Source organism: Sipha flava, unplaced genomic scaffold (assembly GCF_003268045.1).
Source record: "Sipha flava isolate LNK unplaced genomic scaffold, YSA_version1 1_pilon_pilon, whole genome shotgun sequence".
In the NCBI taxonomy this organism is placed as follows: Eukaryota; Metazoa; Arthropoda; class Insecta; order Hemiptera; family Aphididae; genus Sipha; species Sipha flava.
In genome coordinates, this window is record NW_020272783.1 from 4,149,946 (window position 1) to 4,173,869 (window position 23,924).

Sequence of the window (23,924 nt, forward strand, 5' to 3'; positions counted from 1 at the left end):
GTAATAATTATTATTTATAATCTTATATACTTTTCGCTTTTTGTATTGTTCTCAATTTATTTTATATTTTACTTAAAAATTTGATATAAATATATATTATTGTGATAAATCTGATCAATTCGTCATGTTATCTTTAATAATGAAACCTTTTTCAGAGTCTAAAATTACCATATCACCTGAAATCAAAAGAAGTAATTTTAATTACTAATTTTCTAATTTCTAACGTCAATATAATTTTGTTCGTTTATTTTACCAGATTTGAAATATTTTTTGGCATTTTGCACTCCGACGAGACAAGGTAAACCGTATTCTCTAGCGACAACAGCACCTATATAATATTATATATATAAATTAATTGTGTCTATTTGTCAAAAATAAATAAGTCATCACCGTGAGATATTATACCACCGATCTCCGTGACCAAACCGGAAATAATTGGAAAATATGGTGACCAAGCTATGTCAACAGATTTTACGATTAAAATGTCTCCTGATCGTAGACAACGTGTGTCTTCGATGTGCTCTAATACACATGCCCGGTTTTTTACCCGTCCAGGAAATACACAGCAACCTTTTAATCGTGTCGAACTGTCTATAGATTCCTGTGCACGTGGAGTTTCAAGAAATATAATTAAGATTATGACCATGACATTTTAAATGGATTTCAAAAAAAATATATTTATAAATACCTTATCTATTAAGTTTTTAGGAACCGGTGATCCACAACACACATCGTCGAACTGCAACGAGGACAATGTAGGCCATAACTTTCGTCTTTTCAGCGCTCTAAAATTAAATGATTCAGGAATAATACGTCGATTGATAAATAATTATGTGTTATACTTACGACAGCTCAACATAAATTAATATTCAGTTCAAATATAATTTATTTAGTGAATGGTAAATAGCAGGGGTGGACGCAGTAAAAAATGTCGGGGGGGAGGGGTTGGAAAAAATAAGATTAATTACCGCCAGGCCCGTATTTAAAAATTTGGCGCCCCAGGCATATAATTTATAACCCCTCAAAAAAAAAAAAAATAAATAAATAAACAAATAATAATAATATAACACTTATTATTTCGTTCATAATCGAGATTTTTTAATATTAAAATATAACTTGTAAATAAAAATCGTTTAATATTTTTTTTAACTAACAAATTAAACAAACTATAACATAATAAAATATACTATGTTATTTTTTTATTGTTTTATTTTATTTTTTTCATTAGGTACATCATTTTGAAAATTAATTTTGCTAAAATATTTTGCAGCCCCTAAGATTTGACGCCCCCGGACATGTGCCTACCCGTGCCCCTCTAAATACGGGCCTGATTACCGTTATTTTTAAATAATCGACTATTGACTATAAATTGGCTATTGTCGATTGTTATCATATGACCATACAACACAAAATTTAGGGAAATAGTACATGATGTACCATTATAAATAATATTATATCGATTATGTATATTTACTTATTTTTACTAACTGATAATAAACGACTTACAAACACGCATTATTTTTACGAAGTATTGCCATCATGGAATTTCAAAAATTTGAGTTTTAAGTACCAATACCTTTTAGAACGTTTGGAAAATTACAAATTATGACAAATTCACTTTTCTTAACAAAACATTTTTTTTCTAGCATATTTTAATCGTATTTTGAACAATTCATTTTTTTAAGGTACATAAGGTTTGAAATTAATCATTCATTCATTTCGGGGGAGAGGATCGAACCCCCAAAACCCCTCCCTGCGTCCGCCACTGGTAAATAGTTTATTTTAAATTAAAAATCAATAATATCTATGAAAACCGCAGAAATTATAGAGGAAAAACTTCATCGCATCAGACTCTTATTTTTTTCCTACTACTCGTTATATTAAAATATGTTATACTTACTTATGTACGATTAAAGGACAGTAATTATTTTCACAGATCTTTCTCGCTTCGAACTGAGACATAAAAAATATTAGTTTCCAATCCGGTATTTTACCATCCGCTGCAAGATTTTCGCCAAGTTTTCGATAGCCTAATCTCAGCTTGTGTGTGATCTGAACCAACATATCTTTAGATTGTTCTCTGTATGTAATGCTCTGACGATATTTCCTTAATAAGTAATTGAACACCATTCTAATACAAAATAAATACACATAACTCGTAATACATATTCGTTTTTAGTTTTGCGAAAGTGTATAATTGGTAACTACTGTTTAATATATCCCCTAGGAACCGTACTAGAATGGTTTTCTATTGGTTTCACAGGAGATTGACGATGGCCAAGCGATACCAATGACTGTAGACACGAGAACAAACGATTAGGTTCGGTTGACCAGGTTTCAGAACCAAAATCTAGCTATAATAAAATAATAGAATTTTATTACAAAAAAATGACGAATATTTGACTGTACGTTTGAAAAATAAATTACAAATACAATATAAGTCGGTAATCAATAGATTAATACATATATGTATTAACAATCTATAGATTGTTAATAAAATTATAATCAAACAAAATTCGGTTTTCTGTTGATACTTAACTAAACTATTTAACTATTTGTATATAAAAATTTAAAAAGTTTACCTAGTGTCTACATTATTTTATGAATTAAGTACATAATAAAACTACAAACTTCTTGTACACCACGATGGCCATATTTGTTGATAAAATCTTGCACTTTATCATAACCTTTTTCACAATTTAATTTCAACCAATCGTAGCAGTTTTCAACAGGCAAATTACAGAAATCTTCTTTATTAGACATTTCAGATATAACGCAGGCAATATCCTAAAGTATATTAACAATATTATTAAACCACTTACTATTAATATTAATAATATTGTTCTACTAATAATGTTACTTGTATATCTGTTAGAATAGAAACGTTTATTATATCCGGTGTATTTATTGAAGACGCTAAATTCGATAGAGATTCTGTTGGTGAGTCTATAAATCAACAAATGTATCGTTAGTTATTCATTAAATCAATTTATATACATTTAATAGCTGATAATAAGATTTGTAATAGAGAAATAATTTAACCTTTATTGAAATCAAGTCCTATAATCGCCAGCAGAGTATGAGACACGATGTTATTTGAGCTTGAGGCTATGTGACAAAAAGTGACCTTTAAACATTTTTTTTTAAACAATATATAATATAATTATTTAAGTAAAAATATGTATATATATATATATATATATTATATAGTGTACCACGATTATTCACTATTTTTTAACGGCCAATTTTTCTCAAAGTATTCTTTCCTTTATTTTTTTATATTCAGTTTCGATTATATTGACTTTGTATATACTCGACAATGAATTTTTAATTCAAAATCGGTTGTACTTTAAAAATATAATAATACTCCATGGTAAGTATTTATTTATTTTTTTTTTATTTCTATATATAAACTATTTGTTTTTTATTTGTATATTAACTTATAAAATTTAATTTTTTAAAATTATTATAAATGCTTAAGTAAAATCTTAAAAAATATAATTAATTAAGTAAATCCTGGTGTCACACTTTATATATATATATATATATATATGTTTTTGGGTAAATTAATGATTGAAAGACCTTTTCAAAAATATCCAAAACATTGTTGATTTTGCTTAAAATACTCAAAGATGAATCTGATTGTTCCACATTCACACTACAAATCAATTTTTGTGTTTCAGCCAACCGCGATTCAAGGAATAATGTATCCTATAATAAACATATTTTAAAGTTCACCAATAAATTTAAAATGCATATTTTATTTATAAACCTGCCTTGAGCGTAGAAATAGATTTAAAAATTTTTTTCAATGCTGAATTACGATTTTTCGATAGTATTTTCTCCCACATATCATTCGTTAAAAAGGATTTCCCGGCTATCGAATACTCGATTATTTTCACAAATACGCTATGAGGTTCTAAATCTTGAAATATCTTTAACAAATTTAGTATAAAATAAATAATTATTAAAATAAATAACAATAATAAAATAAATAATAAATAATATAATATTAAATATTTTGTAGGAGTAGGTACGTGTTACACAATAATTTTGTCATGTCTTCTTCTTCTTCTTAGGGTTTATTGGGCCTTTAAGACCATCCCGTCTCACAACCAATTTTGTCATGTACTTCAATGTAAATATATTTTTTTTAATGTAAAACAGAATTTATACTTACTTGGCAAACGTTAAGACACAGATTGTAATGGGTGTAAAACAACTGTTTGTTGCGATAGATTTCGGTTGGTTCTCTTACAGTTAATTTGAAAAGCGGGTACATCGAAAAGAAATCCAAAGTCAACGACAGCGGATGCATGGGGTTGGGATAGACTTCTCTAAAATTCAATAGCATTCAAAAATTTCATAAGCCGTAATACACTTTTTAAGTTTAAAAACGATATTTAACTTGACGTTGTAAAACATGACTACGTCGTCGCATGTAAATGGTGTATCAAATTCCCGCGTGATTTCGTCATTGGTCCAAGCGAATATTGACGTGATTGGTCTGGACTGGAGAAGATAAACGCGATCCTGCCGATATACAATCAAAAACATATAATTTTATTCATTCTGAAATCGCAAACTATATATTCATTACTGATTTTGCATCGTATTCGCGTATTGTATTATTGTTAATCGTAATATTTCTATTCATTCATCGTTATACAAGCATGTACTTAAGTAAGTAGTATTATAATATACATATAATTATTTGTCATTATTTATTTTATAGATAACTATATCGTAAGTAAGCCACGATTTCCGTTTATTTCATAAAAATAGTAACATTTATTAGTCCTACATTTTTTAATATTGCAGTTTTAAAGTTACAGAACTTATAAAACTAAGAGATAAAGTATGAAATAATTTAAAAAAATGCACTGTGGTAATACCACTAATTTTTGAAAACTTAATTAATAAAAATTTAATTTACTTTTTAAAACAGTTGATAAGGTATATATAAGTAGGTATATTAAAACTTGAAACTTAATTGCTTTATAGGTACTAAACCAGATTAAACTATTTCTTCACAAAAATTGTGGAAATGGAAATTAGATATTATAGATTCAATTTTAGATATTTTTGCATTTGGTTTTAGTAATTTTTATGTGAATTAAGATTTTTTTTTTATAATTGTACTCACGATGTTGGGGACTTTTAAGACATCAGAATATGTTATATAGCCTATAAAAAATAATAAAATATACCTCTACAATCACCCACTCAATGTCTTGAGGTGATCCAAATACACTTTCTATTTGTACGCAGAGGTAGACCAACTTTTTCAATACATCATCGGAAATACACGGTTTTGTATGACATACGTTGTTTTCCATCTTGAAATCTATTCAAACGTGTTATTATTAATACATTTTTTAGTTACCAAATTATTTATCTTAGAATTATGTCTTTACTAAAAAGCCTTGTAACAGGATCCTCATGGACTGTCGTGAATTGCGACCTTGAAATAACGATAGATATGGGTTCGACAGATCCTGAGACAACACTCTGTATACACAACATACTCGGTTTATAGATAAAGTGTCAACATAAATAATCATCAGTATTTAAATAAAATTAAAATATAACTCAAATATTTGAAACCTCGATAACTCGAATCGGTTGGGGGCAAAAAAAAAAAATTCGAGTAATCGAAAATTCGACTTATGGAAAACCTCGATTACTAAAATCGGCAAAAAAAATTCGAGTTACTAAAATTTTTTTTTTATTTAAAAACACAAAGATTTTATAAATTTATTTATTTATATATTTACTAATAAATGTATAATGTATGTAGGTATGTATATTGTATTAAAATTTTAAAAAAGTATAAAGTAATAAATTGTATGTAATAAAGAAAATACAATGTAATGAATAAATTAGAACTATTTTTTTTAAAGAAATCTGATATTTTTAATTGTTTCTTATTGTTTGACCTACCTAACTCTAAAGTTATCAATAATATTTAGCACGGAAAAAATCTCTTCTCTAATTTCTCAATGTTCTTGAATGACTTACATACAACCTGTAAACTACCTAATGCTTGGGCAAGAGTAGTTTTAAGCAAAGCCATATTATATCGTTAAATTTATAACTGTACCTTTTAAGCATTAGGTAAATATTAAATGGATAATATTAATCGGTTTTCAATTACGATTAATGTTATTTATAATCATATACTTAGTTATTTGACCTTCGAGTTATCGATGTATGTACGTGTTATATATTATTATATAAATTTGAATCATAAGCAAAAATTCAACTATAATTACTTCGACTTATCGAGAAATTCGAGTTAGCGAAATTCGAATTATCGAGAAATTCGACTTATAGAGGTTCGGGCTATCGAGGTTTCACTGTATATATATATTACGAAATTGGTTGTGATTGTAACATACTTCACCCAAGCCATAACTTAATGCTATGGTGATTTTTTCAGGATCACCGGTGTTTGGGTCTCTGGTGAACATGACACCCGCTACACCTTGCCCGGTTACTTGTTCTTGTACAATCACGGCCATAACACACATCAAAGGTTGTCCGTTATTTCTATAAAAATAGTACAAAATTAGGGTAATTCAATGGGAAATTGAATATGCAACAGTCTAGTTTTGTCATCAATATTGTTCCTTAATCAGTTAATTATTCCTTAGAAATTATTATAAACATAATTTTATCTATCACAAATCTTTACAAAAAAAAATGAGAGGTGGATACTCTTGAAATGACTTCATCGCTAAGTATATACATACGTCACTGACATTAGCTACATTAAAATACATGTATGTACATACTTTCGGTATGTTAGAGCTCGAGTCGAGAAATTCGACGACCAACATTCCAAAACAGCCGTTACGACGTCGTCCAAATGACCAGCGCAGTCAAGCACAGTGACATATTGGCCAGCCGAAGATGTGAATTCGTCGTCTTCGTACATTCCAGACGATCGGATGGCGTATATACCATGTTCGACAGTGTAGTTCGAAATCGCCTCCAGTAACTCAGCGCTTATCTTTGACGATCGCCAAAGATTTTGCAATCTGATTGAAACATTAATTCGATTATATACGAACGGAATATTATACTATTTCAAATGAATTGCAACGGAACCACAGATATTTACCGTCGACAGTAATTTGACAACTGTTCAAAATTGCTATCTTCTGTAGCTATTTTGATTAAGTCTTTTAAACCAATCGATAAATCTTCATTCTTGTTAATATGGTTTCTCATCGCTGTCGTTGTGATACATATACCATTCGGAACAATGGCCTTTACGTCAAAATATTATAAAACCTCAATGTATATTATATTTTACTTTGAATTCAATACCCAAAATATTACAATTTACAGTAAATTATATATTGTATAAAAGCATAACAGTATAAGTAAACCCATATATTTTATAAATTACGTAACTTACATCGATGATCGAACCATTGGTTATAGCTTTTTTTAATAGAAACAAAGATTTTGCTTTGTTCCCTACAATATTGCTAAACATGCATAACTCCGATTCTAAGTTTACAGTTAAATTGTTATGGTCCGTCTCAGGAATCAGTTCCCGTTTTATTTTTGCATCATTTTTCGGCGTATCTCTAAACATTGATAATTAAATAGAGTACATTAGTTTATAGTATTTCTCTACTGTTTTTATAATGATTAATAAGTACTTGTACTTCGTGTTATTAAAACTTTCAGCATATATATACGAACACCTTAAAATACGAATTATATGAAAAAAAATTTTAACATATAAGCATATGGAGTCGATTAAAAATGTATGAATATACAACAAAACAAAAATTGTTTTGTTCTAAGAACAAATTTACTTCAAATTATAATAAAATTTACATTTTTTTAATAAAAATGAAACATAAACATTTATTTTAATCAATCGCTTATCAATTAATAATATTAATAATTTAATAAAATAAAATACTAATATATCGTAATAGCCCAAAACTCGATTAATATAACCAGTTTTGGTAAATCGTAGAAGAATAAACAATGATATTCAAATAATTCCCATCACTAATTTAAATCTCTTAAGTATTAATTTATGTGATAAATTGAACATTATGTAGGTATATTTACTGAATCACAAACTTGTTAGTATTTTTTATTTGGAATTATCAGAATTTGAATATGTGAACAGAATTAAAATGATCTACAAACCAATTAGGGCCTTGATTAAGTTTGTATTAACCAAAATAATTAATTATACTACAAATATACGGTTAAAATTTTTTTCTTCTAATAATTATTCAAAGTCCTTAAATAATTTTACCTAAGACAAATAAGTATTCCTTTTGACTTTGGGAAATCTCCAAAAATCGTTTCAATCGATACATTGTTCATAATAATTGGGTTTCGAATTTTCAAATTTTCATTTAAATTAAAATCTAAAACATAATATAATATAAAATAAAAATTATCCCCACCATTTCGAAATAATTATAATATCTATTTACTATTTTTACCTTCATGTTGTATTGTAATTGATGCTTTACATTTTTCTTCGTCTAATAAACACATTCCATTGTTGGGTGCGAGTATTTCGTGTTTTAAATTAATTTTAAAATGACCACTACAGGTAATCCTAAATTTAATTAGGTTTTCAATAAAAAACGAATTGATTTTTATTTATTGCAGTCTATAATACCCTTTTAATTTTTGAACTGAACAAATACTATTATCTATAAATCCAATATATAATGATGAGTCACCGATTCCTATATTCCAACGTCTTAATTTGATTGCGCGCATGTTTATTAATTCTTTTTTTCCATCTACAACCATTATGCCAGATATTTGACCAAATTGATCGAATCCCAATATATTTTGAGTGCTGAAAACAGTTACTGTTTAGAGTATAATATTCTTGAAAAAGTTAAAATTATTAATTACATGTTTGGATCAGTATCATCAATTTCGTGTTTGAAAAATGTATTTTCTTTATTGCAGTACACTGGAAATCCGAATGGCTTCCATCTAAAACGATTATTTAGCATTTGGTTTTTATTTGAGTAATCAGTAGTAACCTACCGAATGTATTTTAAAATACCATTTGATATACCTAATAATATACATTTATTCGAATAGGGACAAATGGACGTAGCCGTTTGGACGTGGGAAAAATGAACATACAAAAAAAAATATGTATATTTATAAGTTATAAAACCATTGATATTTTATGTTCATAATATGACTAATGGTATAGTATCATAATATCAAATCTTATCGAATTTTATCGTTTTGGCAATAGGTACCTTTTATATCAATATATATATAACTTATTGGTTTTTACATTTTGTAATAATTATCACACTTAATCGAAACACGGTGATACACGAGACAAGACAATACATAACTATATTAGTCGTGTACAAATTGCATTCAAATGTACATGTAAGATGTCATTAATTAATTCAAGTCGCAACGGTGAAGTTTTTTTGAATGAATATTTTTGAGATTAAAATTTACATATTATAATAAATATAAATAACTTATTTATTTTATTTACTGATTTATATATATATATATTTATTTTTTTATGTCCATTTGTCCCTACGTTCAAACGGCCACGTCCAAACGGCTACGTTCATTTGTCCTAGGTCGACATTTATTGTACTAATTTGATTAGATTGATTTCTTATAATTCATGTTTACTATACTAATGAAAATAAATCCGAGCATAAAGTTATTTTTTAATAATTATCTATTATGTAATTTTCCAAAATAATACGGAATTATAAAATTATACATGTTTAAGAAATAAAAGTATTAATTCAATAGACTTACAAGAAATTTATTTTCACATGACGAAGGTTCTTGGAATTTCTAAACAAATAAACAAATAATTTTTTTCGTCTCCGAAAATGTATAAAATAACATATAAGTATTTTGCTGTATTTTTTTTAACCTTAGACAACCACTAAAGACGATTCTCCATGTTTGCATCGGCACTATACACTGAAATTGGAGACTGGGAGTTTTCCAACTAGAAAACTCATAAGATCCATTAACTGTTTCTAAAAAATTTAATTGTATTTTTTAGTATATATTTATTGTTTAAACAATAATTACAGAATAATAATATTATTTGGGCGTTTAATACAGTGGTGTAATGAACTATAAAGAATATAATTGTGAACAATTTATTAATAACCCACCCCACCCCATCAATCGATTCAGTGTTAGTGTTCACTTTACGCCTTAAATTTTAAGGTTTATACAAATTTGACTGCTGTCTTCCAATATACCTAACCATTTATCAAAAAGTGACGAAGTAACATTCTACCACCCATCCCATCCCATTCTAGAAGGAACTGCTTCTGTAAATCATGGTTAGCGACGCCACTGTAGATATATATATATATATATATATACCTTTATTAATGAACTCAAGGCCGCTCTGATCTTGGACGTATACTAAAGAGTGTGATTGACTAAAACTATATGTTTGGTTAACATTCATTATTATCGTATTGCCTAGTTCATCTGTACCAAAAAATGTAGTTAGATCTTGAAATTCCTAAAAAAATAATAATATTATGTTAAATCTTAAATGTTCATTATCATATATTTTAAAACAAACGTCTTACATTTTTTCTTTCGCTATCCATTAAAATGTCTGAAACTGTCGGCGCAGAAAAACACAATCTTTGCCGAAAATTATCCATTTTTAATTTTTATACCATAAATTTGTTCCTGAAAAATTGAATTTATATACATTACACTATACACTAATAATAAATTTCTTGATGTATCTACACGTATACTAAGTGTACATATTGTGACGTCACAGGATTTTAGGATTCTACGTGAAATAATTAAAATCTTAATCACCCCATCTCTCCCTGTACGTTCGGAAATATCACCGAGGTTTATTGCTAGGTATCGCGGCCACCACCGTCGCTGACGTCTGAATATGCCCGCAGTAAAAATAAATTAACTCCCGATAACTAACTGTAAACCACACTGAGATTATCCTACCATTCATCACGACGACGAACAAACGATGCCAATGTCGGTGTTTTCAACAAATTTTGCCTACAGCGTTTCACTTGGCCGTTTTTATTTGTCTTCATTCGTATTTTTTTTTTTTATTGAAAAAGTGTTTTTGGCCCGACACAGAAAACACGACAAGGCTTTGATTTTTGTATTTATTTGTTATGTACCAACGCTAAAAACATATTTTGATTTCTGATAAATTAGTCATTGATGGCCTAGGAAAAACACGTGCCCGGGGCAGGGTGAAATCGGCTCACACGCAAAAGTCATCATCCATTCTATACATTGACTCCTAGTGGGACATCTCAGTAATGTATCCAAAACTTCCCCAGATTATTTTTATAAAAAATCATGTTATATATTTAAATATTCTATAATGGTCTTTCTAATATTTTAGGTATGTAAAATACACAATCATATTGTTATTAACTTGTTATCATCTTATGTTCTTATCATTCTCTTATCATCTTGTTATTATTTATTCAACTTATTAATTTTAAATAATTATCTTTCAAAATAGTAATATTATGTGATCTTAATGTCATGTGTGGGAAAGAAACCCAATTTCAACCAATAATAGGAAAAGAAAGCATGCATGATAGTAGTAACGACAATGGGTTGAAAATCATATCGTTTGCATCCTCAAAGAATGTGATAATAAGTAATACAACTTACCCACATAAAGTTTAGGTCAAGTATTGTGAATGTAAGGATCCACTGGTAAAAGAAATAACCAAGGAAGAAGTGAGAGCAGCGATAAGGAGCCTAAAAAATTGGATGTGTAATATGAGTAACGCCATTACATATGGTAAATGTTTATCGACTTCAGGAAAGTTTATGACAGCATACATAAAAATAGTTTCTATTATGTGATGGAAGAATTTGGATTTCAAAATAAATAAATCTAACCAAGAAATGATTGGTTTCGTGAAATAGGGTCAAGAATAACAAAAGCAGAAAGAACGTTCTTTGCCTTGCTAAAGTTATTTAAATCTAAACTCTTCTCCAAACGAAAAAAAATAAGACTCTATACATCAATAATAAGGCCGATACTAATTTATGGTTGGGAAGTATGGACTACTACAAATATAACACAGCAAAAGCTGAGGACCTTTGAGAATAAGATATGGAGAAGAATATGTGGGCCGATAAGAAATCCGAGGACCGGTCAATGGCACAGAAAGTTCAATCAAAAATTAAAGGAAGAATTAAATAGTACAATTAATACAATTAATAGATTCATAAAAAGTCAAAGGCTAAAATGGCTAGGACATGTTATGCGGCGTAATACAGATGCATTAACTAAGGTAGTACTAAATTGGAAGCCAAATGGAAGAAAGCCACGGAATCATTCTTGGAAAAGATGGTTGGATGTCGTAGAAAAAAGATTTGGAAAACCTTGGAGTATAGAATTTAAGGGAGATAGTACAGAATCAAGATAATAGAGGTGATTTATTGATGGTGACCAAAACTCTTTGAGAGTAATGAAAGCCAAAAGAAGAAGAAGAAGAAGAAGATCTTTCAAAAAGCCGGCAATGTGTCTTCATCGGCACCACCCGTTTCGTGGGTTTTGCAAGAGCAAAAGTAAACTGTCATACGGGAACTGGAAAGTCTCCGTGTGGTTGTCGAAAATGCCTCTATATTTTTATGTTTATATTAAATATAATAACAAGTTGTCAAATGGTTGTTGTGCATGAATCTTTAGGATACAAATATTTGTAAAAATCGTATCTGATTATTTATCATACAGTTATAATTTTATAAAATAATTACCCAGAGGTTAACCTACCCAGAGTTTTTTTAAAACTTTTATTTATAATACATATAATCTATAAATATATTCAAAAATAAACATGTTTGAGAATTTACAGTATATATTGGTTTGATTGACATGCTGAAGTAATTACACAAATTTTTGTAAATTTAAAAGGGGCGTTGAGTATAAAAAGGTTGGGAATCACAGCAGAGACTAAAATATATATTTTTTCGTACTGCACACTTAAGGATTTTGTCATACTCCTCTTTCAAACAGTAATTAGTAACACAGTTAAAATAGTTGGTATTTTAGATTTTGCTTATGATACATCTTGGAATTTTTAAAAATATGTAAAATAATTTAATTAAAAAATGTAAAATTAAAAACAAATACCATAATATAGAAAATAGAACTACAACACACTCTTTAATTTCGTACTACACACTTTATATTTCGTATTACACAAAGTGTGTCGTACTGCATACCATTTTAGTTCCTAAATCATTGGATTAGAGAAAGGATTATTGGGTTAAAGTCATTTGTAAGACGAGCACGGAATAATTTGTTGGCCATTTTAGATGCTTCTTGAACGATATGAATTTTCGAGTCTGGATATAAAGTGTGATTTGAAACGTATGGTGGAACATATGTAATCATTCGTAATCATACATCATTTTTTTATGTAATAATTATTATTGTCTCGTATAGAAATTCCTGATTTTTGGGGCTCCGTAATTTTTTTTAGGAACATAAATACTTCGAGAACAAAATAGTTTGAGAACCACTGCTTTTGTATGTACATATAAAACTTGTATAACTATTGAATAACACACTTTTTGCTTTATGAATATCATTGAAATGTCTCAAATCGATGTAATGATTAAAAAAGTTAAAAAACATGAATGAAGATGTCAATATCAACACAATATTATGAATGGTTGAAAGTAAACTAATATTATAAAATAACAGAATGAATAAATGGTAAACGTTTTAACTAAACGCAAAAACTACAATAGTGAATATAGTTGTAATAGTGTAATTATTTATCGTTAAACATGAGGTATAATTTTACACATGCATACCTTAATCCATTCAGTTAAAAATTATACCAAGAGTAGTGTTTTTAAAATCGATTTAATTTTCCGCACTATGTGAAAAAAAAATAATAATATATTAAAATCGGTTGAAAAAACTTTGTCAGATTTACATTTTTAAAAGAAACATTGAACATAATAAAGTCATTATATTGAACTGTTATTATTGTCTACATAAGTAGGCGGATGGTAAACATAATTTAACAAGTGTCTAAATGTACCTAATCACTAAGAAATGATAATTTTAAGGTGCGTGAAGATAAAATTAACCAATTAAAAAAAATATACATTTTTTACGCTCATTATTAATCGAAGTACCTACAAACTATTGATTATAAAGTCAACGGGTTTAAAAGGAGTTATGTAGTATGAACCGTCGATTTAATATACAATAACATTAAATATAATAAATTGTTAACAACATTATATCATTGAATATTAATAATAAATAGGTACACAATAATCAATTATAATAATATAATAATACATTTTGATTAACAATTTTGACCATAGTAGTATAGTATTCATTTAAATAAGATGTAGAATCAGTGCCGGCCCAACAATTTTTGGGGCCCCATATATTTATATACTAATTTTTAATTGTTTATAGAAATCTATATTTTTTTCATGTTATTATATAACTAAATATATACAAAGTACTCGTTTAACTATATTTCAAACCATCGACGACGATAAACAATTTTACAAATGCAAGTACAATACTTCAAAGCTATGCGTAATTGGTACCATCTTTATTTTCGTCGATAACAACCCGTATCCTAAGAAAACCACACGACCATACGAGTTGCGATTTGTGTATTGGGACTATATTATTTTTATTTATAGATAAAGTGATATTCGTAATATATAATTTGTGGGGCCCTATACAAGTGCGGAGCCCGGTGCGATCGCACCGCTTGCCCCTCTCTAGGGCCGGAACTGCCTATAGACAACCTTTTTACTTAAAAGTTGCTTGTTTTAGTTACTAATTATTAGGGAAGGGAATTCCAACTCATTCTGCTGAACTGAATCTTTCAACTCAGTTCAGTGTAATGAGTTGAATCAAAGAGTCGACTACCAACTCTTCAATTGTTTGTTTGAATCAGATTACCACTACACTAATCAACTCGTTTAAGTCCCAAGTCTTGATTTGACTCACAAGTTCATAGTCCATATCCGTGAATGGTCTTTGTATATGAAACTAATTATGAACGAACAACGTTACGAATTTTTCTCAGAAAGTCGGAAATCATGTTTCAAGAAACAATTTAAATCAATGGCTTATTTTCAATTTTTTCTGGGGGGGTCCACAGTTTATACATAATTAATATAAACTATTTATTATATTGTAATAGTTACGTCCATATGCAGTTTTTGGAGGAAGTTGAACTAAATATATAAGAATTTTTGTTAATTTTTTATTTTTTGGAGAGGTTCTGGAGAGAGATCCAGTATCCCTGGATCTCCCCCCCCCCCCCGGTAAATACGCCACTGATTGAAATATAATAATATGGTCACAGCGATTACGGCATCAAGCTGCCGCGATTTGTGATGACAGTCCATAGATTACGTTTTCTTTTCTTATCTGTGCTGTCATGGGCCATGAACATCTCATTGTTGTAGGATTTACTGAGCTATTTACGATGTATTAATCTTACAACATTGTGAACTATTGTTTAAGTTGGTTTTACATTTTCCGTTTGGATTTGAAAACCGGTATCAAGGGAGTTGAGAGTCATGTATCTACAGTAGTACACAGGGCCGCGTATTACTAAACCCTAGAGTGCCCCAGCGCCTTATTCTAATACGCTGTTCTCATTAGTTGGTTTAAATTGCGCGGGTAAATCATACTATTGTTATTATGATGGCTAAGTGTAGATATCACGAACTAATATTTATATCTAATTAGTTCGTTATCATAGCATTATCATCATAGGCCATGGCTGAATGTAGATATTTTATCTCATCTACTAACTGCCAACTAGATATTAGTGATTTTTAACTAATACATTTATACTAAAGAGCCTATATAAGAAGACTAATATAATATAAGCCTATATATTTTTATTTAGAGTCTTTAAATTACCTATACCGTTAATTCAAGGTTACCCTACGTAATTATCCCATTACTACTCTACAGTCTATAAACCTAGAATACAAAAATGTATGAATATCATCTATTCTATACTACGAATCTTGAATACTACCCAAGTACCCGCCATAGACATAATATATAATTTTATATGATATAATGCGTAATTATTAAACAATATAAATAATATAATGGTAATTATACTGCCTTCTAACTGTTCCCATGCATCATACATGATTTATTATAGCAAATTTTATAAGTTAGGTGCTTACTCGTCTATTTAATACTTGCTTAACAGTTTGCATTTAAATACATTTTATAAATTATAATATTATAGCACATAAATGAACATTTAACATTTTGTAAGTGGAATTTAGTAATCAAAATCAATTGCAAAAAAAAAAAAAAAAATACAAATATTTCTACACATTCTATTATAATAAAAACATTATTTTTGGTGAGTGAAGTTAAAATTTAAGTAATATTTAAGTTATTTTATTATTTATTAAGAGGTAATTTTATAACTCTTTTCTTATGTGAAGAGAGATGAGTCTGCCTTTAATATATTATCTACACTCTTCATGTTGCATACATAATTCATTGATTAGGTTTTGTACTTCATGTATAAAGTAATTTATCTGTTTATCTGATTTATTCTGTTATCTACCTAGGTATATATACTGTTCTGAATTGTTAAATGACAAATGAAGACAAGTTGAATTGACTTAAAACTAATATAGGTATTTATATAAATAATAACATAATTCATCTTTATTTAATATATTTATGTAAGATCTTATAATAAAATAAAGTACCACTAGGTGACCTAATGGCTAATATATTAGTACTGATTGATATCAATTAGGAATCAACTAAATATTATTAGTTAATGTTTGAACTTTAAGTTAAACTTAAAAGTGAAGTTAATTACCCAGTAAAAATTCCAAGTTGAAGTAATAAACTATTTTTAAGATGGACATTGAAATACTTTAAGAGTATCTTAGTCAATTTTGTGAAAAATGTATATGTGTTGTTGACGAGAAAGAAAGTTATCTCAAGTCTAATAAGTCTAATAATAAGAGTGAATATTTCAAATAGTGAATCAGCCAAAAAGTTTATAAATTTATTTACTTTGGCAACTAATGTTTCATATATATTAAACTCAAAATTACCTAATCCTTTAAAGTAAGCCAAAGCACAAATAACTTCAACAATATACCATACTATTTTGTACTAAAAATAATTATATTTTAGGGTAATTTTTCATAAGTATTACAAGTGTCATCATTCCTCAAAAAACAAAAGTACAACAAAAATCGCATTGTTATTTGTTAATAATATTACCAATGATTGTAAATAGTATTTGTAATCAATGATATTACATTATGAATAATGATAACTTGTACCATATGTATAGTTAGTTCAGATTTTACAATCTATTATTGTTTGGAAAATAGGTATATAAATATATATATATATATAATCTATAATATTAAGGCAGTTTTTTAATAAATGATTAGTATTAAATAGGTATAGAAAGTGACAAATTTAATTATAAGATCTTACATAAATATATTAAATAAAGCTGAATTATGTTATTATTTATAAAAATACTTACATTAGGATTAAGTCATTTCAACTTGTCTTCATTTGTCATTTAACAATTCAAAACAGTATGTATACCTAGGTACATAACGGAATAGATAAAACCATAAATTAAATTATACATTATATACAAAGCCTAATAAATGAATATTGCAAACCTGAATTAATGAATTATGTATACAACATGAAGACTGTAGATAATATATTAAAGGTTTATTTTATATATTTATATATTATATGTATTTCACATAAGAAAAGAGTTATAAAATTACCTCTTAACACATTGATAGACATTTTTTTTTGATTTTTTTTTTGAATGGTCTGAAAATTTTTTTCTAAATAATAATATAACATAATACTTAAATATTACTTAAATTTTAACTTCACTCACCAATGATAGTGTTTTTGTATTTTATAATAATAGAATGTACCTATAGAAATATTTGTATTTTTTTCTTGCAAATGATTTTGATTACTAAATTCCACTTACAAAATGTTAAATGATCATTTATGTGCTATAATATTGTAATTTATAAAATTAATTTAAATATAAACTGTATATTATTTATATTGTATAATAATTACGCATTATATCAAGTAAAATTATACTCGACCATGATGATAACAAACTAATTACATATTAATCAAGGTGGATTGATATTAATATTAATTTGTGATATCAACACTCAGCCATGATAATAACAATAGTATGATTTACCCGCGCAATTTAAATCAACCAATGAGAACAACGTATTAGAATAAGGCACTGGGACACTCTAGGGTTTAGTAATATGCCACAGGGCCTCCACATACAATTTTGGGCCCCTACACTAAATGGTTGTCTGGGCATTTATAAAATTTCCAAAAATACAATTTGCTATTTATATATATATATATATATATATAACAATTTTAGGAATAATATTTGTTTTATCATTATACCAATTCATATTCAAGATTCATAAGCATTTCAATATTAATAATATCTATTTTATTTTTGTATTAAAATATTATTTTAATTAAAACAGAAAAAAACAAATATATTTTAATTTATATTTATTATATTTTTTTTAAGTTAAAATTTTATTTTACGTGCTTTGAGCTCAGCGAACTCAGTAATCATATCATCAAAATTGATTGTCGAAGCTAATCCATTAATTTCTAGGTAATCATTGGTTAATCCGCATTTTAAATCAAAATAACTAAATATATATATATATAAAATATTATTTAATATAAAATAAGTCTTTTTACTAAAATTTCAAAAATTACAAATAAATTTCAACGGGTACACGGGCCCTTAAAATAGCCGGACCCCTGTACTCAAGGTCCATAAGCACCCCCTTGCGGGGGCCCTGGTAAGTAGAGTACAGTAACAGTAAGTACAGTTGTGAGTTGTGAATTAATAGTTTAACTGAGTCACTGAGTCGCCAAATCTTATAACACTGATTTGACTCTTCCAGTTCATTTTTAAGAGTCGACTAGCTCATGAACTACACATCCCTACTAATTATATTTTGGAATATATATATGCAGAGATGGAACTAGGAATTTTTAAGCCCGGGGAAAATGTTAAAATTACACCTATCATAGACCAATAATCAAATATTCTTCTCGAAAATTTTTTCTAATAATTAATATAGAATCATACTAAAAAAACAGTATTCAACAAGGTTAAAAATATCAAATTAGTTGATAATAATTACAAAAATTATACCCTCTAAAATGTTACGCCCAGGGATGAATCCTCGTTTCCACCCCCTAGTTCCGCCCCTGCATATATGTATTTACCTCTGTAAATATTTTTTAACAGTTGCTATTTGTACATGTTTTACATGGTTTTTATTGGGAAAATTACTTGAGATCATAAAATGATATGTAAATTAGATTATTAATATAGTTAAAGTATAGAAATAAAAAAGGAGATGATATTGAATGTATTGTTTACACAAATTAGTTGGCAGTTTTTGATTAGTATTATTTCTACTTAAAAAAAAAAATTGATTATTAATGATAATTTGATCTTGGACATGAAATAAATAATTCAAATCAAAAATAAACCATCCTCACTGTAAGAGTAAAATAATAACCTCTTTTTAAGTAAAAAATGTACAGAAATAGTAGTTAATTCAATTGGTATGAAAATAATTTAAGCTCCATTCATAAAATAGTCTGATAAAAACAAAAAGGCATATTAGATAATATCACAAAATCTATCCATATTTCACCCATCCAAAATGGAAAATAACAATTTTTTTATAACTGTGTAATAATTTGTTATTAACAATAAAACAATATTTTAATCTGAATTCATTAGTATTTATTATAACTTATTAACTTATTATCAAAAATAAGCAATTATAGTACAGAAGAAACTCAACAGTCATTATTGGGACTAGGGCTATAAGGGTTAATAGAAATTTTGCAATAAACATATATATTTTACAATGTGTATATTTTCAGAAAAAAATAATACACATATGTTGTATTATATATATGTATAAACTATATATTACATATGATACAAAATACAACTAAACTAAAAATTTAAAAAACAAAATAATCTGCTCTTATACTCGTATTCAAGCTTTTTTAGCTGTAATATTTTGTATTTTTCGTAACTATAAGACCGAGTTACTTGTTAGTCACTGATTAAATTAAATTAAAAATAAAAAATTTGGTCGCTCATATTGCGTTTATCGCATATGTTGGATATAAGTAAATATTTTTATATGCTTGATAATAGCTGCAACTAGTTTATCGCAATTGTCTCATTAACGATAGCGATGATGGATAACATAGAGTGGCAGTTAATTGAGTTTCTACTATACTTCAAAATAGAAGAAATAAATTATCAGAAAATTTATTCAGATGATAGGATTTGGACATTATTTAAAAAAAGAATTTTGTAAAAAAAAAAAAAAAAATTAAATAGAGAAAAAGATATTTATAAATCTCTTAAATTTCAAATAAAAAATTATACTTCTATTCAACCCAACTAAATAAAAATTAATTGTAGATAAGACTTAAATATTCTTTGATAACCATTGAATTTTAATATAATCACACATGCATACAAATATTTAATCAAGTATTTATTAAATCTATTTGTTTATTATTAAACTTTATAAAATAAAACTCCAACAAGAGTTAATTTTTTACAATGAATGCAGACCAATAAAAATATACAAGAATTTGTTAGGTATGTAAAGAGTATATGGAAGTTTTAACGTCGAGGTGGACCACCACGCCCACGACCACCACTTCCACGAGGTCCTCCACGACTTCCTCGACCCCTAGGACCACCACGTCCACGACCAGCTCTTCCTGGTCCTAAAATAAAATGGTTTTATTAAATTTTTTTTTTATAATATTTATGAATGAGTAAATTGTATTTAATTAGAAGTATAATTTTAAATACAAATTTTTTTCATAATTAAAATATATAAATATACAAACCTCCACGACTTCCTCGTCCACCACGGTTCATTCGTGATTTAGGTGCATCATCGACTAATAATGTTTCAAGAGTAAGGGAGTCAGGTAAAATGTAATACCGAATGTTATTACCTCGAATACTTAGTGTTTCATAATGTATAGGTTGTTGGTTTCGTACAGTCATTTTTACGGCTTTAAGGTGTGTATTCATCGCTACATCAACACCTAAATTTATAAAATTTATAATTTATATAAGATGGTCATGAAATAAAACATATTTTATCAATTGAGGTAATTTGATTTAATAATATTTTACAAAATATATTATAACTTAGATGTTTGTATACACCCCAGGAACAAAAAATTACTTTCAAGTAAATTGTTCTTTTTTTATTTAAGAAAATTATGTAATACAACTATAAAAAAAAAAGTATTAATGCTTATAATTAAAATATACTTTATGGGCAGTAACACTGAATAACTTATTTTTATAATTTATTTATTTATAAATGTTGATTAAATCCTAATAATTTGAAAATACTATCACGTAGGTATTGATAAAATTATAATTATAGGCAAAAAACATTGTTTATTCTAAAAATACTGTAAGACTAAAAAATAAGAATGCAGTTTTGCTTCCAAGCAATATTTTTTTTCAAACTGTATTTTTGTTACTATTATTAGATGGTACTTTCAAAAAAATTTGATCTTACTTCCTTTAGAAGTTAATGTCAATAAATAACAAATTGCCAGATCAGAAATACACAGGCACGTACACAAAAAAAATATTTTCAAAGGGGTTTTAAGTTGTACATTTTCATAATTTGTATACCACTTTTAATACATAAAAACATAATTAATAATTTTCTCCAATTTTAGGAGAAGATTATACCCTTAAAACCTCCCTGGTATAAGGGGTTGGATATACATATGAATGAAACACATTATACATGTTTAACTTGTAAGTTATACAATTTTATTTTATATATAAAATTCTCCTGTCATAGTGTTTGTTATTGAACTCTTCCGAAATGACTAGACCGATTTTTATATAATTTTTTGTACATATTTGGGAGATTTGAGAATAGCTTAAAAGCTATTTTTTAAACCCCTAGGTGTGAAGGGTGGTCCACCCCAAACGTGTAAATTGTATATAAATATTATACACTTATTTTACTGTAATAAGTAATAATAATATTTGTATATAAATTAAGATAAAAAAAAAAGTTATGTCAGCAAGATGCAAAGAGGCCAATTTGAGCTCTTGAATGCAGCTACAAATATGAAAAATATTATAGAGCAAACAGACAAACAAATTCAATCTGATGTGTATGTGAGTATGGCATGTTTACATGAATCTGAATCACAATTAGATTGACATTTATAATAAAAATCAATTAGTCCTTAGGCCAAATATGTCTATGCTATAGATTTGAACCCACCAAGTTTATCCATGTTAGGTGAGGATGGTATAACAAAAAACCTCTTACACTCGATTGTTCTTCAAGGTTAATATTGATATTTTTTTTAAATTATCATTGAAGATAAAAAATATGTATCACTTTTTTAAAAATTTTGTACATTAAATTAAAAAAATTAATGACAGGCATTTTGTTATTTTTATTAACCATCATCGTTCACTGCATTTATGCCAAGTCAATTATTATTTCTTAACAAATTATTAAAATTAATATAGTTTTACACATATATAATTAGTTTATATTTATTTTTAAGTTTAAAGAATTACTTTATTTTAAAAATAAATAAATGAATGAAAATATTAAAAATTAAGATTAAAATTGTTTTAAAAGATTATTTGTGTATATTTATATATATACCTATAACTAAAAAATTTAAAGTTTTATTTACCAGTGATAGTTCCATGGACACTAGTACCATTTTTAAGTTCTAAAGTCACTGTTTCATGACTAAGTTTCATCAAAAATCTGTAACAAAAATAAAATATCAAAAAATGTAAAAATTATTTTCTTAATAAATCTACATAAAATAAGAAAAATGAATAAGCAATAATATGTATATTATATATCTTGAAAAAAAAAATTTAGTACTAATATAACAACTAAAATCAGTATGTCTTTTTATATTTAAACCAATAAATTATTTGATAAATATTAAATAACATGAGTACTAGGTACTATAGCGTGGCAAAATATATTTAAGATATAATCATGCACAATCTTCCCTTTGATTTTACTATACCATTCTTTTACCATTAATAATAAAACAATGAATTATATGTAATAAAAAACTATACTCCAAATTAAAAAAAAAAAATTTAATATTTAATTACGAGACACTGTCTTGTATTTTTTAACTACAAACCCAATTATTTAGCATAGGTATATTAAGTAGTATGAAAATGAAAAGTTGTAAGTTAATATGTCCATGGTATAAACATATGCGATTCTATGGTCTAAAGAATCTGATTAGGTGTTTGTTTGTATGTAATATAAAAATAGTAAAGATATCAATAAGTTAAAAAATGTAAGCAAAAGTACACACTGATTTTTTTTTCTACAAAATGTAATAATACAAATAAATAAAAGGGTAAACAACTCTATCCAAATTATTTATTAAGTAAGAAGTTAATTTTTTTTTCTTGAAATTTAAATTGTAAAAATGTCGACTTACTTGACCAATTTCATGATTACTTCTGTAATGGGTTTCCAGATACGATATCTCGGATTAATCGACGAACGAATTAGGAAACCGAACAACGAACAATAAATAACGTTTAAAAAAATATCAAGACCAGCAATAATAAACAATAAGAATCACGAGTGATAGAGGATAGACAACGATATTTCAGAAAAAAAAACGGGAAACCGCTAGTCGCTACACGTGATGGATGTTGTAAACGGAAGTAGAACCGGCAGACAGACAAGAGACAACAGTGCAT

The 23,924-nt window shown here is 27.1% G+C and overlaps 2 protein-coding genes across 2 annotated transcripts; both read right to left on the reverse strand.

Moving 5' to 3' along the window:
* Positions 1-37: 37 nt before the first annotated feature.
* LOC112681979 (putative phosphoenolpyruvate synthase) lies at positions 38-13,899 on the reverse strand. Its single transcript, XM_025552376.1, has 28 exons — positions 13,858-13,899; positions 10,611-10,716; positions 10,396-10,540; positions 9,929-10,037; positions 9,808-9,846; positions 8,914-8,997; positions 8,669-8,854; positions 8,487-8,605; positions 8,294-8,408; positions 7,427-7,601; positions 7,127-7,275; positions 6,798-7,043; positions 6,402-6,552; positions 5,418-5,511; positions 5,211-5,347; positions 4,409-4,533; positions 4,181-4,337; positions 3,777-3,935; positions 3,583-3,711; positions 3,043-3,127; positions 2,861-2,946; positions 2,632-2,787; positions 2,209-2,354; positions 1,901-2,131; positions 689-785; positions 391-601; positions 254-328; positions 38-176 (listed from the first exon to the last, which is right to left on the reverse strand). Exons 2-28 carry the CDS (start codon positions 10,686-10,688, stop codon positions 115-117), a joined length of 3,546 nt encoding a protein of 1,181 aa, XP_025408161.1. The 5' UTR covers positions 10,689-10,716; positions 13,858-13,899; the 3' UTR covers positions 38-114.
* Positions 13,900-20,710: 6,811 nt separating this feature from the next.
* Positions 20,711-23,859, reverse strand: LOC112681975 (probable small nuclear ribonucleoprotein Sm D1). Its single transcript, XM_025552369.1, has 4 exons — positions 23,657-23,859; positions 22,874-22,950; positions 21,026-21,229; positions 20,711-20,899 (listed from the first exon to the last, which is right to left on the reverse strand). The coding sequence occupies exons 1-4, from the start codon at positions 23,668-23,670 to the stop codon at positions 20,793-20,795; spliced, it is 402 nt and encodes a 133-aa protein (XP_025408154.1). The 5' UTR covers positions 23,671-23,859; the 3' UTR covers positions 20,711-20,792.
* Between the last annotated feature and the right edge of the window lie 65 nt (positions 23,860-23,924).